At 37.1% G+C, this 23305-nt stretch overlaps 1 protein-coding gene across 1 annotated transcript in view; it reads left to right on the top strand.

Annotated features, from left to right (window-relative positions):
* The window catches only part of C2CD6 (C2 calcium dependent domain containing 6), a 125693-nt gene that overhangs the window by 71824 nt on the left and 30564 nt on the right, over nucleotides 1–23305 (top strand). Inside the window, exons 14-15 of the mRNA XM_027564380.1 lie at nucleotides 2221–2272; nucleotides 7864–7922. Of these exons, the coding sequence (XP_027420181.1) occupies nucleotides 2221–2272; nucleotides 7864–7922 (111 nt within the window). The remainder of the gene's footprint in view (nucleotides 1–2220; nucleotides 2273–7863; nucleotides 7923–23305) is intronic.

The raw sequence follows: 23305 nt of genomic DNA, 5'->3' as shown, positions 1-23305 counted from the left end.
GAGTCATTGTCTAGTGTCTTTTCCTTTTATCCTGAGAGACTCCGTTATCATTTCCTGTAACAAAGAAATAATAGTGACAAACTCCTCTAACTTTTGTTGATCCAGGAATGTCTTAATTCTTCATTTTTGAAGGATGGTTTTGCTTGTTATGTAATTCTTGGTTGATGATCTTTTTCTCTCCACTCTCTACTGATGTGGTTTGTTGACGAGAAATTAGCTGTTAATTTTGCAGCCAAAAACTGAAGAGTTTTTATACATGATGAGTCACTTTTTTCCTTGCTGCTTTCAAGTTCCCTCTCTGTCTTTTCAAAGTTTTATTGGGTCTTGGTGTATATATGTCTTTGAGTTTATCCTTGAAATGTGTTGAGCTTCTTGGATGTGTAGATTCATGACTTTTACTAAATTTGGGAAATATTTGGCCATTATTTCTTCAAATATTCTCCCTGACTCTCTCTCTCTCTCCTTCCTTGACTCCCATGTTTATGTTGGTACATTTGACTGTGGTTCCCAGGGTCCTTTAGGTTCTGTTCATTTTTTCATTCTTTTTTTCTTCCTTCTCTTCAGGTTCAACAATTTTATTGTCCTATCTTCAATTCAATGATTCCTTCTTCTATCTGCTCAATATGCTGTTGAACTTCTCAAGAGTTTTCCATTTCAGTTATTGTACTTTCGGATCCAGAATTTGTATTTGGTTCCTTTTTATAATTTCTATCTCTTTATTTACATTTTGTTGATATTTTTTTATTGATTTCCTTTAGTTGTTTGCCCATGGTTTCCTTTTGCTCTTTGAGCATATTTAAGAAAGTTCATTTTAAAATCTTTGTCTATTAAGTCCAATATCTGGGCTTCTTCACAGGACATTTATATTAAATTTTTTCCTATGAATGGGCCATAATTTCCTATACTTTAGTATGCTATGTTATTTTTGTTGAAAATTGAGCATTTTAAATATTATAGTGTAACTGGAAATTCTCCTCTGTCTCTAGGGTATTGATGATTGGTTTTTGGCTGCTCTATGTCTTCTTGCTGTGTGTGGGCTTTCTCTAGTTGCAGCGAACAGAGGCTACTTTCTAGTTGCAACATGCAGGCTTCTTATTGCAGTGGCTTCTCTTGTCACAAAGCACATGCTCTATGGCACATGGGCTTCAGTAATTGTGGCACTCAGGCTCAGTAGTTGTGGCACATGAGCTTACTTGCTCCACAGCATGTGGAATCTTCCCAGAGCAGGGATAGAACCCATGTCCCCTGCATTGACAGGCAGACTTTCTCTGCCTGCAACACTGTACCACCAGAGAAGTCCTGTTTTTTTTTTTATTTTTGAGGGCTGTGGTCACATGTTTCTTTAATGACCATTCGAATGATTTTTTTTTCAAAGACTATATTCCTTGTCATTTGTGGTCAGTCATCAAAGTCTTTCTTCCATTATCTCAGCATCCAGTTAATGACCTGACTGATTTCTTAAAACACCAAAATTTAACTGCCCTTTTTTTTCATTAACCAATCCCTGGTTGCTTTAAGTTTTGTATTAAATTATGAAGTTTTAATTAGTTGATCTTTCAACCTTTTGACAGTTTATTATATTTGTTTCAGTGAAGGGACTTATTCTTTGAGCAATCTACCATTTTCTATGATATCACTTTTGCATTCTCTTCTAATATATGCTTTATTTTATGCTAATCCTATGAGTTGACTCATTGGAAAAGACCCTGATGCTGGGAGGGATGGCAGGAGGAGAAGGGGACAGCAGAGGATGAGATGGCTGGATGGCATCACCAACTCGATGCACAGGAGTTTGGGTGAACTCCGGGAGTTGGTGATGGATAGGGAGGCCTGGTCTGCTGCGATTCATGGCATTGCAAAGAGTTGGACATGACTGAGCAACTGAACTGAACTGATTTTTATTTAAGTTACTGTTTTTGTTTCCTGGGGCTTAGGGGAATAAAAAGAGGTCAATAATATACAAAGTACTATCATGTACTTTTTGTGATGTTTGCCATTTCCTGCCTCAATAAACTATTATTACTGTGTTTCAAGTTCTCTCACTACCTCCATTGTACTGGTTAAATTATCAATGAATTATTTTGTTTATTTAAGATAAAGCCAAATGGTAACACTAGATCCCATTTTATTATTATTTATAGCTATCAATAATGCTGAGTTTAAAAATTATATTAATACTTATTTTTTCTATTCACCTTCTCTGGTCTGTTTTTACTTCAGAGTTCACCTTACTGTTGCACAAAGGAAAATTTAAATAGACCTTGTAGTTTAGGTAAGTTATTATTTGTATATATACTTGTAATTTTCAAATATTTAGTGAAATTGAGAACATAAACTCATGTAAAACAATTATTATCAAGAATTTTCATCAAAATATTAACTACACATGATGTTTGTGATTACTGACATGAAAAAACTATGGAATTACAGTATTAGTGGGAAATCAAGCAAAGCAAAATACAAGTGGCTGAAAGATCCTAGATAATATTTATTTTACATGCATTATAATATTGCTAAGCCATTTATTACATTTATCTGTGTTTACAAACATTCTGGCTATGTGTAGATATACCTAATGAAGTTTTTCTAATTCAACGAATTGTTCTGTGATATCATCATGAAGACATACTTGACATATCAGTAAACGCAAAGGTAATAATCAAAATTGCACTCACCTCACACGCTAGTAAAGTAGTGCTTAAAATTCTCCAAGCCAGGCTTCAGCAATACATGAACCATGAACTTCCAGATGTTCAAGCTGGTTTTAGAAAAGGCAGAGGAACCAGAGATCAGATTGCCAACATCTGCTGGATCATCGAAAAAGCAAGAGAGTTCCAGAAAAACATCTATTTCTGCTTTATTGACTATGCCAAAGCCTTTGACTGTGTGCATCACAAGAAACTGTGGAAAACTCTGAAAGAGATGAGTGCATACCAGACTACCTGACCTGCCTCTTGAGAAACCTGTATGCAGGTCAGGAAGCAACAGTTAGAACTGGACATGGAACAACAGACTGGTTCCAAATAGGAAAAGGAGTTTGTCAAGGCTGTATATTGTCACCCTGCTTATTTAACTTATATGCAGAGTACCTCATGAGAAATGCTGGGCTGGAGGAAGCAAAATCTGGAATCAAGATTGCTGGGAGAAATATCAGTAACCTCAGATATGCAGATGACACCACCCTTATGGCAGAAAGTGAAGAAGAACTAAGAAGCCTCTTGATGAAGGTGAAAGTGGAGAGTGAAAAAGTTGGCTTAAAGCTCATTCAGAAAACTAAGATCATAGCATCTGGTCCCATCACTTCATGGCAAATAGATGGGGAAACAGTGGAAACAGTGGCTGACTTTATTTTTCTGGGCTCCAAAATCACTGCAGATGGTGATTGCAGCCGTGAAATTAAAAGACGCTTACTCCTTGGAAGGAAAGTTATGACCAACCTAGACAGCATATTCAAAAGCAGAGACATTACTTTGGCAACAGAGGTCCATCTAGTCAAGGCTATGGTTTTTCCAGTGGTCATGTATGGATGTGAGAGTTGGACTATAAAGAAAGCTGAGCGCTGAAGAATTGATGCTTTTGATCTGTGGTATTGGAGAAAACTCTTGAGAGTCCCTTGGACTGCAAGGAAATCCAACCAGATCCAGATCCAACTAAAGGAGATGAGTCCTGAGTATTCACTGGAAGGACTGATGTTGAAGCTGAAACTGCAATACTTTGGCTACCTGATGTGTAGAGCCAACTCACTGGTTAAGACCCTGATGCTGGGAAAGATTGAGAAGGCAAGAGGAGAAAGGGACAGAGGGTGAGATGGTTGGATGGCATCATCGGCTCGATAGACATGGGTTTGGGTGGACTCTGGAGTTGGTGATGGACAGGGAGGCCTGGCGTGCTGCAGTTCATGGGGTCGCAAAGAGTTGGACATGACTAAATGACTGAACTGAACTGAATAATCAAAATATTTAACAACTAGTACAGCATAAGCATGGAACAACTAGATTAGATAATGTTGTTGGATCAAAGTTCTGGAAGTCCCTTGCTGTGCCATATTGAGGTTCAAGGAAATGGGAAATTCCTATACTTTGGCCACCTGATGTGAAGAACTGACTCATTGAAAAATACTGATACTGGGAAAGATTGAAGGCAAAAGGAGAGAGGGTGGCAGAGAATGAAATGGTTAGATAACATCACTGACTCAATAGACATGAATTTGAGCAAACTCCGGGAGATAGTGGAAAACAGAGGAGCCTGGTGTGCTGCAGTTCATGAGGTCACAAAGAGTCAGACACAACTTGGCAACTGAGCAACAATAACAACAGAAATGTTTTAATATTTAACAATCGGGACAGTTATATGACTGTGTAATAACTGAATATCTATCCAGAGGAGACTGTAGAAATGTAATTAAAATGAAGAGAGAATAAGAATATAGCTCAAACACTTGACAGAAGATGAGCAAGCAAGAACATTTTTTTTGTAACATGAAAGCATCCTTGAGTTGTAGAGAGTGTTCTCCAACTAGGAACTTATGGAGAAATAGAAGATGAAAAATGTATTTAAAAAAAGACAGGGAAAATACCAGATGAAATTGTGATTAAGAAGTATAATTTTAGAAGAAAGTTTCTGAAGTGGAAATTTGACTTACCTCAGTAGTTGATGTGGTGAAATGAAAATTATTACAAATTAATGTTTTAGCCATATATTTTGTATTTATCCATATGAATACATATGTATATGTATATATGTTCTACACAATAATAACAATTCTAAGAACATATATTGTGGTACAGGAAACTATTTGACAACATAGTATGTCAGTGTCTGGAATACTTTAAATGTCAGGAAAATTTTATAGTACACTTAAATTATTATTTATCCTAGAAGAAAAAGTGACCATTTGGAATAATATTCAGGAGTAATAAAACATCCTGGAAGATTAGGATATTTGGAAACCCATAATGTGATTCCTCCAGAACTTTCTTTCTAATATCCTTTGGAATATTCTAATCATAAAATAACTTTTGGAGTAAATCTGATATAACAGCAAAGCAAGCTCCTTATTTTATTATTAATACTTCCAACTATTTCTTCAAAGGGAGAATTATATAATTAACCTAATTTTTCTATGGATACATTATATAAAATAAAATGCTATAGTAAAGAGTTTATTTAGTAAGTTTCACGTAGCACTCTTGCTAATAAATTCCTTGCATGATCATTACCTTTAAGCAAATTAGAGACATATACTAGCCCAGTTCCTTTGCGGCTGCTTTCATTGATACCCTCTGGCTACTGATATGTATGTACATATATTTAAGCATACTACCACAATTCACTGAAGAACGTGATTGTTCCACTCCATGCTTTTATGAGCTCTTTATGTTTATTATGTAAGAATCTTCTCTAGTGTCATGAATTGAGGAAATACAGACCTATTCATGAAACGTATCTAGAATGTAGGGTGTGTCTCCACACAGCTTTGCAGAATTGGGTATGTATAGCAAATGTATGATGGAAGATCACCCAAATGACTGCCAGAGGATAGGCTAAAATGAGGCTCCAAGAAGGATTAGTAAAAGTGTTCTCTTAAACATTGTCAAGCACATATGGGGAGAAGATGATGGCACTTTTCCACTCCAGTACTCTCCTGGAAAATGCCATGGATGGAGGAGCCTGGTAGGCTGCAGTCCATGGGGTCGCTAAGAGTCAGACACGACTGAGCGACTTCACTTTCACTTTTCACTTTTCAATTTCATGCATTAGAGAAGGAAATGGCAACCCACTCCAGTGTTCTTGCCTGGAGTATCCCAGGGACGGGGGAGCCTGGTGGGCTGCCATCTATAGGGTCGCACAGAGTTGGACACAACTGAAGCGACTTAGCAGTAGCAGCAGCAGCAAGCACATATGTGATAAGGTGCATGACAGCCACAAAATATTCAGAATCACCTGGAGTACAGTGATTTTTTTTTTAATTTTTACTTCATTTTTTGAACTGGCATTAAGAGCCAGAAAAGTAGAAGTATTCAATATATTGACTACAATGTGATTAAAAGACAGTCTTTTATGTACATAAAGTACAGTGCAAGTACAGTGCATATTGACATTTAACTTTAATAACTTAATGTATGCATTTTAACAATACTATTCAAATTAGTAGAGTTACTAATGACAAACCTAAGGGTGCAGTGTGTCAGGGGTTAGAATAGAATGAGTAATGGTCAGTTTTCATTATAGTCCCAAAGAAGGGCAGTGCTAGAGAATGTTCAAACCGCTGTACAATTGTGCTCATTTTACATGTTAGTAAGGTTATGCTCAAAATCCTTCAAGCTAGGCTTCAGGAGTACATGAACTGAGAAATTCCAGGTGTATAAATGGGATTTTAAAAAGGCAGAGGAACCAGAGATCAAATTGCCAATGTCTGCTGGATCATAGAGAAAGCAAGGGAATTCCGGAGAAACTACTTCTGCTTCATTGACTACACTAAAGCCTTTGACTCTGTAAATCACAACAAACTGGAAAATTCTTAAAGAGATGGGAATACCAGACCAGCTTACCTGTCTCCTGAGAAATCTGTATGCGGGGTCAAAAAGCAACAGTTAGAACCGGACATAGAACAACTGACTGGTTCAAAACTGGGAAAGGAGTACAACAAGGCTGTATATTGTCACCCTGTTTATTTAACTTATAAGCAGAGTACATTGTCTGAAATGCCAGACTGTATGAATCTCAACCTGGAATCAAGATTGTTGGGAGAAATATCAGCAACCTCAGATATGCAGATGATATATCACTCTAATGGCAGAAAGAGAAGAGGAACTAAAGAGCCTCTTGAGGGTGAAAGAGGAGAGTGAAAAAGCTGGCTTGAAACTCAACATTCATAAAATGAAGATCATGGCATCCAGTCCCATCACTTTCTGGCAAATAGAAGGGGAGAAAGTGGAAACAGTGACAGATTTTATTTTCTTGGGCTCCAAAATCATTGCAGAAGGTGACTGCAGCCATGAAATGAAAAGATGCTTGCTCCTTGGAAGGAAAGCTGTGACAATCTTAGATAGTATATTAAAAAGCAGAGACATCACTTTGCTGACAGAGGTGCATCTAGTCAAAACTATGGTTTTTCCTGTAGTCATGTAAGGATATGAGAGTTGGACCATAAAGAAGGCTGAGCACCGAAGAACTGATGCTTTTGAATTGTGGTGCTGAAGAAGACCCTCAACAGTCCTTTGGATTGCAGGGAGATCAAACCAGTCAATCCTAAAGGACATTACCGTTATTGGAAGGACTGATGCTGAAGCTCCAATACTTGGGCCACCTGATGCAAAGAACTGACTCATTGGAAAAGACCCTGATGCTGGGAAAGACTGAAGGCAAAAGAAGTGGGCAGCAGAGGATGAGATGGTTAGATAGCATCACCAACTAAATGGACATGGCTCTGAACAAACTCTGAGAGACAGTAAAAGATGGGGAAGTCTGATGCGGGGCAGTCTGTGTGGTTTCAAAGAGTCGGACACCACTTAGCAACTGAACAACAACAATGATGGTAAAATTAACAGCAAAACTTACATTCATTTGTGCTTATTATGTCCCAGACACAGTGCTAGATGCTTTAGCCTTTAAATGACACAACCCTGTGAGAGAGGATCGTCACCCTTTGACAGATGAGGAAACTGAGAAAGAGTGAAGCAGGATAACATGTCCAAATTTAGGTGGTTGGTTAGTTGCAGAGGCTGAGTCTAGGCAATCCGGCTTAGAGCCTGTTCCCTTAACTGTTGTACTACACAGTCACTAGAGACGTGTCTGAATAACATGTTTATCAAATGCCACAAGTGCTGACTTAATTATATTATTTTTTTCATTCTTTTTCAGATGAGTTAATGCAAGATAAAGCCTGTGGACAGAAAAATACAAATAGAAAAGGAAAATCCGTAAGCATATTGATATATCCTTTAAAACTCATTGTTAACATTTTATATTATTTTGAATTAATTAATATTTACTGTATATCCTGTCATCAAAAGGCATATACTTATATAGTATAATATATATATTCGAAAACTTAGGAATTTTTGCCTAGCTGAAAAATTTGTGACATTTTGATTCCACTTGTTTGACTTAGTCTGAATAGAATGCTAGATTTCTAATTTATGTTCACTCAAAATTTTTATATAGTTTCATGTATTTTGGCATCTGATATTACTACTAAAAGACTAGAAAGTTTATTACCTTAGTGCTTTTCTTTTAAAAAAAATTTTGAGGCTTGAAATTTCAATCCAATTCTGAGCATGGCATTGAAACATGTAAAATATCATGTATGAAACTAGATGCCAGTCCAGGTTCAATGCACGATACTGGATGCTTGGGGCTAGTGCACTGGGATGACCCAGAGGGATGGTATGGGGAGGGAGGAGGGAGGAGGGTTCAGGATGGGGAACACATGTATACCTGTGGCGGATTCATTTTGATATTTGGCAAAACTAATACAATTATGTAAAGTTTAAAAATAAAATAAAAAAAAAAAAGAAATACTATGTTGTGTAAAAAACAAAACAAAACAGGAAATTAACATGTGATACAGTACTATTAATGGGCTTCACTGGTGGTTCAGCAGTAAAGAATCTGCCTGCAATGCAGGAGACACAGGAGACCAGGTTCTATCCCTGGGTTGGAAAGATCCCCTGGAGGAGGGCATGGTAACCCAGTCCAATTTTTTTGCCTGGAGATTCCCATGGAAAGAGGAGCCTGGCAGGCTACAGCTCATAGGGTTGCAAAGAGTCAGACACGTCTGAAGCAACTGAACACACACACACACAGTATTATTAAATAAAGTACAGATTATGTTCAAATCTCACAAAATGTTATGCTACTGTCCATTATTTGTTTTCATACTTTATTCAGGACTCCACATTGTATTTAGTTGCACTGAGCAGCTTCAGCTCTGTGCAACAAAACCTGGTAAATTCTCTTTTCATCTTTATTCTGTTAAGATATTTTCCTATTTTCCTTTTTATGGCTTCTTAGATACATCCATCATTTAAAAGTGGACATTTAATTTTCAAATATATGGGGTTTTTAAAGTATCTTTGATATTAATTTCTAATTTTAATGTTAATTCCTCATTTATATGCTTTCTTCTCTGCAATCAACTTCTGTGGTCTTTTAGTCTTCTAAATTTATTGAGGCTTTCATTGGCTAAGTAAAGGTCTTTCTTGGTAAATGTCACATTGCTCTTGAAAATATATGTGTTATTTTCAAATATCTTTTGATATTGATTTCTAACATAATTCCACCGTGTTAAGAGAACATGATTTCTAACATAATTCCACTGTGATAAGAGAACAGACTCTGTATGATTTCAATATCTTTAAACTATGAAATTTTTGCACCTTATTTTATGTCCTTGGATATATTCCAGTGTCTCCTAATTTTTAGTCTATGGTAACTTGAACAGAATATGTATCCTATTTTATGAAAATTGTATACATCTTAATTATGTTTAAAAAATAAAATAAATACCTCTAAATAGAGGATTATTAGGCAGAGAAATGGAAAAGTATATAATACCATGGTAACCATAGGATTAACTAGATAAAAGGCTCACTAAATTAATCAAGATACTAACACAATCATCTCAGGAAGAATTGAGTACAGACAATAGAAAAAGTGTTCATTTATATGAATAGTTGCATTTAATTCATTATATTAAAAGTTCCTTCCACCTAAATAACCTAAAGGTTACTTATATCTCATGGAAAGACTTTAGCATTCTATTAGTAAAATATTTTCATTAAAGCTGTCTATTGGTGAAAATCATTCAAATAAAAAAAGAAAGCATATACTTTATCACTATGAATTTATTACCTTGTCATAAGTAAAGTTACTTATATTATTTGTCATGGTTTTATTATAAACTTATAAATTATTATAAAGCAATATAAATAAATATAACATTAATTTTAACAAGTTATACTATTTAATTCTGCCTCTCCCAAATTGTTTTAATAGGCAACTCACAGTAGCACCAGGAGAGCATAGACCATCTCTGCCCAGCTACCTACATAGTTTCAGTTCACTTCAGTTCAGTTCCGTCGCTCAGTCATGTCAAACTCTTTGCGACTCCATGAATTGCAGCACGCCAGGCCTCCCTGTCCATCACCAACTCCCGGAGTTCACTCAGACTCACGTCTGTTGAGTTGGTGATGCCATTCAGCCATCTCATCCTCTGTCATCCCCTTCTCCTCCTGCCCCCAATCCCTCTCAGCATCACAGTCTTTTCCAATAAGTCAACTCTTCGCATGAGGTGGCCAGAGTACTAGAGTTTCAGCTTTAGCATCTTTCCTTCCAAAGAAATCCCAGGGCTGATCTCCTTCAGAATGGACTGGTTGGATCTCCTTGCAGTCCAAGGGACTCTCAAGAGTCTTCTCCAACACCACAGTTCAAAAGCATCAATTCTTCGGTGCTCAGTGTTCTTCACAGTCCAACTCTCACATCCATACATGACCATTGGAAAAACCATAGCCTTGACTAGACGGACCTTTGTTGGCAAAGTAATGTCTCTGCTTTTGAATATGCTGTCTAGGTTGGTCGTAACTTTCCTTCCAAGGAGTAAGCGTCTTTTAATTTCATGGCTGCAGTCACCATCTGCAGTGATTTTGGAGCCCCAAAAAATAAAGTCTGACACTGTTTTCACTGTTCCCCATCTATTTCCCATGAAGTGATGGGACCAGATGCCATGCTCTTCGTTTTCTGAATGTTGAGTTTTAAGCCAACTTTTTCACTGTCCATTTTCACTTTCATCAAGAGGCTTTTTAGTTCCTCTTCACTTTCTACCATAAGGGTGGTGTCATCTGCCTATCTGAGGTTATTGATATTTCTCCCGGCAATCTTGATTCCAGCTTGTGCTTCTTCCAGTCCAGCGTTTCTCATGATGTACTCTGCATAGAAGTTAAATAAGCAGGGTGACAATATACAGCCTTGACGTACTCCTTTTCCTATTTGGAACCAGTCTATTTGTTCCATGTCCAGTTCTAACTGTTGCTTCCTGACCTGCATACAGGTTTCTCAAGAGGCAGGTCAGGTGGTCTGGTATTCCCATCTCTTTCAGAATTTTCCACAGTTTCTTGTGATCCACACAGTCAAAGGCTTTGGCATAGTCAATAAAGCAGAAATAGATGTTTTTCTGGACAGGTGTAGATCCAGATTAATTTCTATTATATATTTCTTCCAGTAGGAAAGGACAAGAGAAACAAGCTCTACTTTACAAAAGTGTCTTAAAATCTATTAATGATATAATCTTATTTAATTTAATTATTTTATAAATGTACTACCCAAAATCAGAATTTTTTAGGGATCTGCATAAAACTTAACCCTTTATAACTGTGGTTCAACTCCTCTCCCTAATTAAATGTTTATAACTGACATCTTAATACTCATTGGCCCAATTCTTCTAGCTGTGGCATTTGTCATATTAATTGAAGAAAAAGTTTTAGGTCTCACATAACTTCAAAAAGGACCAAACATTATTGGACCATATGGTGTAATATATCCCGTTGCCAATGCAATCAAACTGTTCGTTAAAGAACCACTATGACCAGCTATTTAATACATCATCTATCTCCATGTTTATTATTGTACCATCTTAACTCTAACCTTAGCCTTAGCCATATGAATCCCTCTACCTATACGTTATCCTCTCATCAACAAAAATCTAGGGGTATTCTTACTAGCTGTGTCAAGCCTAGCCATCTATTCTATTCTGTGAGGTGGATGAGCTTATTATTCAAAATATGCTCTAATTGGATCCCTAGGAGCAGTAGCACAAACAGTTTCATGTGAAGTAACACTAGAAATTATCCTCTTATCAGTCCTTTTAGTAAATAGATTTTACCCTCTCAACTTGCATCACAACACAAAAACATCTATGATTAATTTTTACATCATGACCTCTAGCCATAATATAATTTATTTCAGAATAAATTGTATTTATTCTGCAGAAACTAATTGATTCCCTTTGGTCTAACAGAAGAAGAATTAGAACTTTTATCTGCCTTTAACATAGAATATGTAGCAGGCTCATTTATTATATTTTTCCTATCAGAATATGCCAACATCCATCATAATAAACATTTCACAACAGTCCTATTTCTAGGAGCATTCTATGATCCCGTACACCAGAACTATAAACAATGAATTTTATTATCAAAACACTACTATTAACACCCACGATTCTCAACACCCAACTCATACATGTACTTTGAAAAAATTTTCTATAACTAACACTAACCTTGTGTATATGAGACGTTTCACTACTGAACATAACATCAAACATCCCTCTACAAACATAAGAAATATGTCTGATAAAAGAGTCACTTTGACAGAGTAAATAATAGAAGTTTAAATTATTTTATTTCTAGAATTATAGGAATTGAACCTAACCTTAAGAATTCAAAATTCTTCATACCACTACATTTCACTATATTTTATAGTAAAGTCAACTGAATAAGCTATTGGACCCATACCTTGAAAATGTTGGTTTATATCCTTCCTTTACCAATAAATCCCATTATCTTTATCATTATCTTAATAACCATTATTTCAGGGACTGTAATTGTAATAACTAGTTCATACTGAGTACTTATTTGAACTGGATTCGAAATATATTAGCTATCATCCCTATTCTAATAAAAAACTTTAACCCATGAGCCATAGAAGTATCAACTCAATATTTCTTAACACAGGCCATCAGATCAATATTATTTATAAATAGCCTACCATATTCTGGTCAATGAACCACTGTAAACATTTTTAATCCAACATCATCAATAATCATAACAATAGCTCTAGTTATAAATTAGGACTATCTCCCTTCCACTTCTGAGTACTTAAAGTCACACAGGACATTTCACTAACAGCAGGCTTAATTCTAGTAATAAAACCAAAACTTGCACCGTTATCCACATTATACCAAATTACACCATCCATTAACCTAAACTTACTACTGATCATATCCACACTATCAATCATAATTGAAAGACGAAGTAGACTGAATAAAACCCAACTACAAAGTATCATAGCTTATTCATCACTCACTCACATAGGATGAATAACAGCTATCATATAATCTGACTCTAACAATCCTAAACCTACTAATTTACATTATAGTAACACTCACTATATTCACATTACTCATTCACAGCTCAGCCACCACTGCATTCATTATCACACACATGAAACAAAATACCCATCATTACAAGTCTTATCCTCACCATTCTATTACCAGTAGAAGGCATCCTGCCACTATCAGAATTCATATCCCAATGAGTAATTATTCAAGAAATAACAAAAATAAGCACTTTATGTTACCTACACTATTAGCCACCGTAGCACTTCTTAACCTGCATTTCTACATACAACTTACATATTCTACATCACTAACCATATTTCCATCAGTCAATAACATAAAAGTAAAATGACCATTTGAATATATAAAACAAACAACTTTTCTACCAATAATAGCTGTAATATCTATATTACTTTTACCCCTTACACCAGTCCTTTCAGTACTGGAATAGGAATTTAGGTTAATACAGACCAAGAGCCTTCAAAGCTATGCTGCTGCTGCTGCTGCTAAGTCGCTTCAGTCGTGTCTGACTGTGTGTGACCCCATAGACAGAAGCCCACCAGGCTCCCCCATCCCTGGGATTCTCCAGGCAAGAACACTGGAGTGGGTTGCCATTTCCTTCTCCAATGCATGAAAGTGAAAAGTGAAAGTGAAGTGCTCAGTCGTGTCTGACTCTTAGCGACCCCATGGACTGCAGCCTACCAGGCTCCTCCATCCATGGGATTTTCCAGGCAAGAGTTCTGGAGTGGGGTGCCATTGCACGTATAATTTCCTTAATTCCTGTGCAATAAGAATTGCAAAGCTCTATCCTACATCAATTGAATGCAAATCAAACACTTTAGTTAAGCTAAATCCTCATGAGATTAGTGGGATTATGTACCCACAAAATTGTAGTAAACAGCTAAATACTCTTGGGGTTTCCTTGGTGGCTCAGTTGCAAAGAATCTGCCTGCTAATGTAGGAGACGTGGGTTTGATCCCTGGGTTGGGAAGATCCCCTGGAATAGGAAATGGCAACCTGTTCCAGTATTCTTGCCTGAAAAATTCTGTGAACAGAGGGGCCTGGCAGGCTATAGTCCATGGGGTTATAAAAGAGTTGGCCACAAGTTAGCAACTAAACAACAATAAAATACTCTAATCAACTGGCTTCTGTCTACTTCTGCCACTGGGGAGAAAAAAGGCAGGAAAAGCTCCAGCAGAATTGAGGCTGTTTCTTTGAATTTGCAGTTCAGTATGTTTAATTCGCCACAGGACTTCACAATGAGAGGACTCAACCTCTGTCTTTAAATTTCCATCTAATGCTTACTCAGCCGTTTTTGCCTGTGTTCATAAACCACTGATTATTCTCAACCAATCATAAAGAAATCGGCTACCTGTATTTATTATTTGGTGCCTGGGCTGGAACAGTGGGTACTGCCAAAACCTACTAATTAGTGCTGAATTAAGTCAACCTAGAGCATTACTTGGGGATGATCAGATTTGCAATGTAATTTTAACAGCCCACGCATTTGTAATAATTTTCTTCATTATATATGATATACTTCATAGGTATCTCCTGGAGAAGGAAATGGCAACCCACTCCAGTATTCTTGCATGGAGAATTCCATAGACAGAGGAGCCTGGTGGGCTACAGTCTATGGGGTTGCAAAGAGTTGGACACGACTAAGCGACTAACACACACACACACGCACACACACACTTCATAGGTATATCATCTATACCTGTGACAATAGGAGGCTTTGGAAACTGGTTAGTTCCACTGATAATTGGATCACCCAATATAGCCTTCCCTCATATGAACACCATATGCTTCTGACTACTTCCACCCTCTTTCTTACTCTTGTTTGCAGCTGGTGCAGGTACAGGCTGACCTGTATACCCATCTCTAGTCGAACACCTTGCTCACGCAGGAGTTTCAATTGATCTTACCTTTTTCTTCCTTTATATTTAGCAGGTGTTTCCTACAATTCCAGGTGCTATTAATTTTATTACCACAATTATGAACATAAAAGCACTCACTATACCTCAATACCAAACATTATTATTTGTGTGATCTCTCCTAATTATAGCTGTATACTATTATTATCATTGCCAACACTAGCACTGGAATTATCATACTATAAACAGACCAAAATCTAAAAACAACCTTTTCTGACCCTGCAGAAGGAAGAGACCTCATTCTTTATCAATATCTGTTCTGATTTTTTGGTCACCCTGAAGTTTATATTCTTATCTTACCTGGATTTGGAATAATCTCACATATTGTAACTTATTATTGAGGAAAACAGAGCCTTTGAGGCATAGTATATGGTATATGGGCATATTATGAGCTATGATATCTCTTAGGGTTTATCGTATGAGCCAGTCATATGTTTATTGTTGTTGTTGTATGCTCAGTCTTGTCCGACTCTTTGCAACCCCATGGACTGCAGCATGCCAGGCTTCCGTGTCCTTCACCATCTCTCAGAGCTTGCTCAAACTATGTCCATTGTGTCAGTGATGCCATCCAACCATCTTCTCCTCTGTCCTCCCCTTCTCCTGCTTTCAATGTTTTCTAGCATCAGGGTCTTTTCTAACAAGTCGGCTCTTCACATTAGGTGGCCAGAGTAATTGGAGCTGCAGCTTCAGTATCAGTTCTTACAAAGAATATTCCAAGGGACTCTCAAGAGTCATATGTTTATAGTAGGCATAGATGTTGATACATGTGCATATTTTACATCAGCTACTATAATTATTGTTATTCCTGTAGGAGTACGAGTATTTAGTATTCCAACTAAATAGGAGTGAAGTCACTCAGTTGTATCCGATTCTTTGTGACCCCATGGACTGTAGCCTACCAGGCTCCTCCATCCATGGGATTCTCCAGGCAAGAATACTGGAGTGGGTTGCCATTTCCTTCTCCAGGAGATCTTTCTGACCCAGGGATTGAACCTGGGTCTCCCACATTGTAGGCAGACGCTTTATAGTCTGAACTACCAGGGAAGTCTGCAAGTATTTAGCTGACTGGCAACTCTTCACAGGGGTAATATGAGATGATCCCCTGCTATATTATAAGCCTCAGGCTTTACTCTCCTTTTTATAATAGGTAGTTTAATAGGAATTGCTTTAGCCAACTCGTCCCTAGAAACCACTCTTCATGATACATATTAGGTAGTTGCACATTTCCGTTGTGTCCTATCAATAGAAGTGGTATTCACCATTATAGGAGGCTTCAGACATTGATTCCCACACACTTAACTCAGCATGAGCAAAAATTCATTTTGTAATTATATTTGTAGGCATAAATATAACTTTTTTCCCATAACACTTCCTTGGTCTATCTGGAATATCACAACAATATTCCTACTATCCCGATATATACACAACATGAAATACTATTTCATCAATAGGCTCATTCATTTCACTAACAGCAGTGATACTTAGAATTTTTATAATCTGAGAAGCATTTGTATAAAAATGAGAGAGCTAACTACTGCAAACTTAGAATGATTACATAGATGTCTACCATATCACACATTTGAGGAACCCACTTATATTAGTTTAAAATAACTAAGAAAGGAAGGAACAAGCCCTCTTTTACTGGTTTCAAGCCAACACCATTATGTCTTTCTCAATAAATGTGATATTAGTAAAATATACATAACTTTGTCAAAGTTGTAGGTGAAATCGTATATACCTCTATGGCATATCCTTTCCAACGAGACTTTCAAGATGCAGTGTCACCTGTTATAGAGGAACTTCTGCACTTCCATGATCACATGTTAATAATCATATTTTTAATTAGCTCCTTAGTCCTATGTATTATTTCACTCATGTTAACAACTAAGCTAATACATACAGGCACAATAAATACACAAGAAGTGGAAAAAGTTTGAACAATCTTAGCGGCCATCATCCTAATTTTAATTCCCTTGCCATCACTATGAATTCTTTATATGATAGATAAAATAAATAATCCCTCTATGACTATAAAAACTATAGGACACCAATGATATTGAAGTTACGAATACACAGACTGTGAAGACTTTCATATATGATTCATACATCAGATCTAAAACCAGGAGAGCTGCAATTATTAGAAATAGATAACCAAGTAGTACTATCCATAGAGATAACAATCTAAATATTAATTTCCTCCAAAGATGTTTTGCACTGTTGAGCTGTTCCTTCTTTCAGCCTAAAAACAGATGCTACTCCAGGATGTGTAAAACAAGCAACCTTAGATTATGAACAATGCTCTAAAATTTGTGGATCAAATCACAGTGTCATGACTGTTGTCCTTGAATTAGTTCCACTGAGATACTTTGAGAAATGATCTTCATCAATATTATAAATTCATTAAAAAACTAATTTACCTTTTAAGTTAAAGACTGGGTGTTAACTCTCTCCTTAATGATATGCCACAACTAGACACATCATCATGGTTTATTTCTATTTTTTTATTTCTTTTTTTTAATTTATTTATTTTAATTGGAGGCTACTTACTTTACAATATTGTAGTGGTTTTGCCATACATCTATTTTATAAAAAATTCTAGTCCTAATCATTATATTCCAACTAAAATTTTAAAAATATACTTCAAACCCAGAAATAAAAATATACTAAAATGCAAAAACAACTCACCCTTGAGAAGCAAAATGAATGAAAATTTATTTGTCTCTTTCATTAACCCAACAATAATAACTTCTTATTGTTGTATTAATCATTATATTCTCAAGTATTTTATTCCCCACAGCTAACTGACTAATCAACACTGCATGGTTTTATTCAACAATGATTAGTCCAACTTACATTGAAACAAATAATAGCTATTCACAACCACAAAGAACAGACCTGAACACTAATATGTATATCATTAGTATATGTATATATACATATGTAATATGTATTACATATAACACTAATATATGTATATGTATAATATGTATAACACTAATATGTATATCAGTTATCCTTATATTTATTGTTTATTGGATCAACAGATATATTAGGACTCATATCACATTCATTTACACACGCTATACAACTGTCAATAAGTTTAGATATAGCAGTCCCTCTGTGAGCAGGAAATGTAACTACTGATTTCTGCCATAAAACCAAAATTTTATGGCAGAATTTTGGCAGATTTTATGGCAAAACCCAAAAACTTCTGCCATTTTTTACTGCAAGGAACACCAGTTCCTCTTTTATTCAACCAATAGGCTTTGCTGTATGATTAACATTATAGTAGGTCATCTATTAATTCACTTAATTGGGGGAACAACTCTAGCACTACCAAATATTAGTAACACCACAGCCTTCATAATATTTAAGTAGAAAAGGAAAGATATACCCATCTGAATGCAAAGTTCCAAAGAATAGCAAGAAGAAATAAGAAAGCCTTCTTAAGTGAACGTTGCAGAGAAATAGAGGAAAACAATAGAATGGGAAAGACTAGAGATCTCTTCAAGAAAATGAAAGATACCAAGGGAATATTTCATGCAAAGATGGGCACAATAGGACAGAAATGATATGGACCTAACAGAAGCAGAAGGTATTAAGAAGTGGCAAGAATACACAGAGGAACTGTACAAAAAAAGGTCTTAATGACCTGGATAACCACGATGGTATGATCACTCACCTAGAGCCAGATATCTTGGAGTGTGAAGTCAAGTGGGCCTTAGGAAATATCACTATTAACAAAGCTAGTGGAGGTGATGGAATTTCAGCTGAGCTATTTCAAATCCTAACAGATGATGCTGTGAAAGTGCTGCATTCAGTATGTCAATGAATTTGGAAAACTCAGCAGTGACCATAGGACTGGAAAAGGTCAGTTTTCATTCCAATTCCAAAGAATGACAATGCCAAAGAATGTTCAAACTACTGCACAGTTGCACTCATTTTAAAAGCTAGCAAGGTAATGCTCAAAATCCTTCAAGCTAGGCTTCAACAGTACATGAACTGAGGACTTCCAGGTGTACAAGCTGGATTTAGGAAAGGTAAAGGAACCAGAGATCAAATTGGCAACATCCATTGGATCATTGAAAAAACAAGAGAATTCCAGAAAAACTTCTACTTCTGCTTCATTGATTATGTCAAAGTCTTTGTGTGGATTACAACAAACTGTGGAAAATTCTTCAAGAGATGGGAATACCAGACCACCACCTTACCTGCCTCCTGAGAAACCTGTGTGCAGGTCAAGAAGTAATGGTTAGAACTGGACATGAAACAACAAACTGGTTCAAAATTGGGAAAGAAGTACGTCAAGGCTGTATATTGTCATCCTGCTTATTTAACTTATATGCAGAGTACATCATGTGAAATGCTGGGCTGGATGAAGCACAAGCTGGAATCAAGATTGCTGGGAGAAATATCAATAACCTCAGATATGCAGATGACATCACTCTTATGGCAGAAAGTGAAGAGGAACTAAAGAACTTCTTGATGAAAGTGAAAGAGGATAGTAAAAAAGCTGAATTAAAAGTCAAATATTCAAAAAACAAAAATCATGGCATCTGGTCCCATCACTTCCTGACAAATAGATGGGGAAACAATGGAAACAGTGATAGACTTTATTTTCTTGGGTTTCAAAATCACTGCAGATGGTGACTGCGGCCATGAAACTAAAAGATGCTTCGTCCTTGGAAGAAAAGCTATGACAGACCTAGACAGTGTATTAAGAAGCAGAGACATCACTTTGCCAGCAGGTCTGTATAGTCAGTGCTATCATTTTTTCAGTAGTCATGTATGGATATGAGAGTTGGACCATAAAGAAGGCTGAGTGCTGAAGAATTGATGTTTTCACACAGTGGTGTTGGAGAAGACACTTGAGAGTCCCTCGGACAGCAAGGAGATCAAACCAGTCAATCCTAAAGGAAATCAACCCTGAATATTCATTGACATGACTGATGCTAAAGCTGAAGCCCCAATATTTTGGCCACCTGATGTGAAGAGCCAACTCACTGGAAAAAAACCCTGATGCTGGGAAAGATTGAGGGGAGGAGGAGAACAGGGCAACAGAGGATGAGATGGTTGGATGGCATCATCAACTCACTGGACATGAGTTTGAGCAAACTCCAAGAGATAGTGAAGGACAGGGAAAGCTGGTGTGCTGCAGCCCATGGGCCCACAAAGAGTCAGATACAACTGAGTGACTGAACAACAGCAACAACAACGACAACAGTCCTTGTTTTACTTACTGTCTTTGAATTTGCCATTGCCCTAATTCAAGCTTATGTATTCACCTTTCTAGTAAGTCTTTACTTACATGACAACACACAGTGAGCCTCCAAACCCATATCACATAGTAAGTCCCAGCTCTGACCCCTTACAGGAGCTCTCTCAGTGCTTCTAATAACCACAGGCTTAGTGACTTGGTGTCACTTTAATTCAGTAATATCACCATCATTAGGCCTATTAACTGACACCTTAACAGTATAACAGTTGTCCAAGAAAGCACTTTCTAAGCTACCATAGACCAGTTGTTCAAAAAGGACTTCAGTATGAAATAATCTTATTTTTATTTCAGAAGTCCTCTTTTTTTACTGGCCTTTTCTGAGCCTTCTATCACTCAGGTCTTGTTCCTACACCTGAATTACGTGGATGTTGACCACCAACAGGTATCCATCCTCTAAATTCACTAGAAGTGTAGCTCCTTATTGCCTCTGTCTTCTTAGCTTCTGGAGAATCCATTATCTGAGCCTAACACAGCCTTATAGAAGGGAACCAAAAACATACTCCAAGCTTTTTTAAAAAGACAATAAGCAAAATTAAAATGTCATCAATTTGAGTCAGTAGTGGAGTGGAAATGATAGAGGACAGAAGTAGTGAGCTTGAAAAAATATCAGTAGAATTTGCCAATCTGAACAAAAGAATGAAGATAAACTGAAAAAAAAAAAACAAACGGAATTTCTGGGATCTGTAGAACAATAGCAATATGACAATATGAGTTGTCAATATTGTCAATAACAATATTGATACTCATTAGAATCCTAGTAGAAGAGGAGAGAGGAAGAGAAGGAGGAGAAAGAGAAGAAGGCCAAGGAGAAATTATTCAAATAAATATTGGCTGAAAATACCCCAGCATTGGTGGAAAACATAAACCTGTGGATTAAAGAAGCTGAGCAAAGCCCAAAGAGGGTAAACCCAAAGAAATTCAAGGCACACAACCATTATACTTCTAAAAATTGAAGAAAAAATGTCTTGAAAGCAGCTAGAGGAAAACAGTGAAATCTATAGGGAATAGAAACATACCATGGAATATCTATTTGAATGATAGTGATTTTCTCATTTGAAATCATGGAAACCAGAGGATGTGGCACAATATTTTTCAAGTATGAAAAGAAAAGAACTGGCAACTGTAAATTCTATACCCAGCAATAATTCAGGAGTGATGGGGCAAAGAAGATATTCTTAGACAAAGGAAAACTAAGAGAATTTGTTGCTAGCAAACATACCCCTACTGAATATCTAAAGGAAATTTTTTAAAAAGAAAGAAAATGATAACAGAAAAAGGCTTGGAGCTATAGAAAGAAAGAAACAGCAGAATGGGCAAATATTATAGCCTATTCTAATTCTAACTAATTCTAACTAGAATTCTAACTAATTCTAGAGTTGGACACGACTGAGCGACTTCACTTTCACTTTTCACTTTCATGCATTGGAGAAGGAAATGGCAACCCACTCCAGTGTTCTTGCCTGGAGAATCCCAGGGACAGGGGAGCCTGGTGGGCTGCCGTCTATGGGGTCGCACAGAGTCGGACACGACTGAAGTGACTTAGCAGCAGCAGCAGCAGCATTCTAATTCTCATGGGTTTTTAAATAGTATGTAATCATTAAATCAAAGATTATAACACCACCTCCTGACCAAAATAATCTGCAGATGTGAAATGCAAGTAGGGGAGATACATAGGACAATTATTTTTTAAAAGTTGGGATGATTAAAATGCCTAAATGGAAGTAAGATTTCTATACTTCACTCAAAGAGGTAAAATATCAATACCAGTAGATTGAAATAAGTGAATATGTTATAATACCTAGCACAACCACTAAGAAAACTGTTAAAAAAAACCTAAAAAACTATAAATCAATGTGGAATCCTAAAAAATATTCAAATAACCCACAATGAGGTAAGAAAAGAGGAAAAAGAATGAGAAATAGAGGAAACAAACAGGAAAAAAATAACTAAATGGCAGACTGGTGTCCCAACATGTCAATAATAACTGATGTAGAAATTTAGTAAATGATAAATGGTCTAAATGCACCATTTAAAAGACATGGTTGGGAGAGAGCAGCCAAGATGGCAGAGTAGAAGGACCCTAAGCTTACCAGCTCTCATGAGTATACCAGTCAAAATAATCTGCAGAATAATCATCATTGAAAAAGATTGAAACCTACCAGAAAATAACCTTCTACAGCTAAAGACATAAGGGCAGAACCACAATGAGACTGGTAGGGGAAGCAGACTCTGGATATAATCAAATCCCATATCCTTAGGTGGGTGATCCACAAACTAGAGATAATTATATTACAAAAGTTCTCCCCAGGAGAGTTCTGAGCCCCATGTTAGGACCTCAAGCCCAGGGTCTGGAACCAAGGAGAGGAACCCCCATAGCATTTGGCTTTGGAGGTCAGTGGGGCTTGATTGCCTGAAGCGCCACAGGGTTAGGGAATAGAGACTGCCTTCTTAAAGGGTGCACACAAAATCTCACACACACTAAGAATAAGGGCAAAAGCAGTAATTTGGGACAAGGCTGGGCCAGACCTACCTGCTGGTCTTAGAGGGTCTCCTGGGGAGGAAGGGGGCAGCTGTGGCCCACCGCAGAGATATAGACACTGGCAGTGGATATATCTGGAGAAGGCAATGGCACCCCACTCCAGTACTCGTGCCTGGAAAATCCCATGGATGGAGGAGGCTGGCTGGTGGGCTGCAGTCCATGGGGTCGCTAAGAGTCGGACATGACTGAGCGACTTCACTTTCCCTTTTCACTTTCATGCATTGGAGAAGGAAATGGCAACCCACTCCAGTATTCTTGCCTGGAGAATCCCAGGGATGGAGGAGCCTGGTGGGCTGCTGTCTATGGGATCGCACAGAGTCGGACACGATTGAAGCGACTTAGCAGCAGCAGCAGCAGTGGATATATCAGAGAACATTCATTTGCATGAGTTTTCCAGGCTGACATTTCAGCACCATGATCTGGCCTCACCCAATAGA

Source organism: Bos indicus x Bos taurus, chromosome 2 (genome assembly GCF_003369695.1).
Source record: "Bos indicus x Bos taurus breed Angus x Brahman F1 hybrid chromosome 2, Bos_hybrid_MaternalHap_v2.0, whole genome shotgun sequence".
In the NCBI taxonomy this organism is placed as follows: domain Eukaryota; kingdom Metazoa; phylum Chordata; class Mammalia; order Artiodactyla; family Bovidae; genus Bos; species Bos indicus x Bos taurus.
Note: the sequence above shows the minus strand (reverse complement) of the source record. Positions and strands in the feature narration are given on the sequence as shown.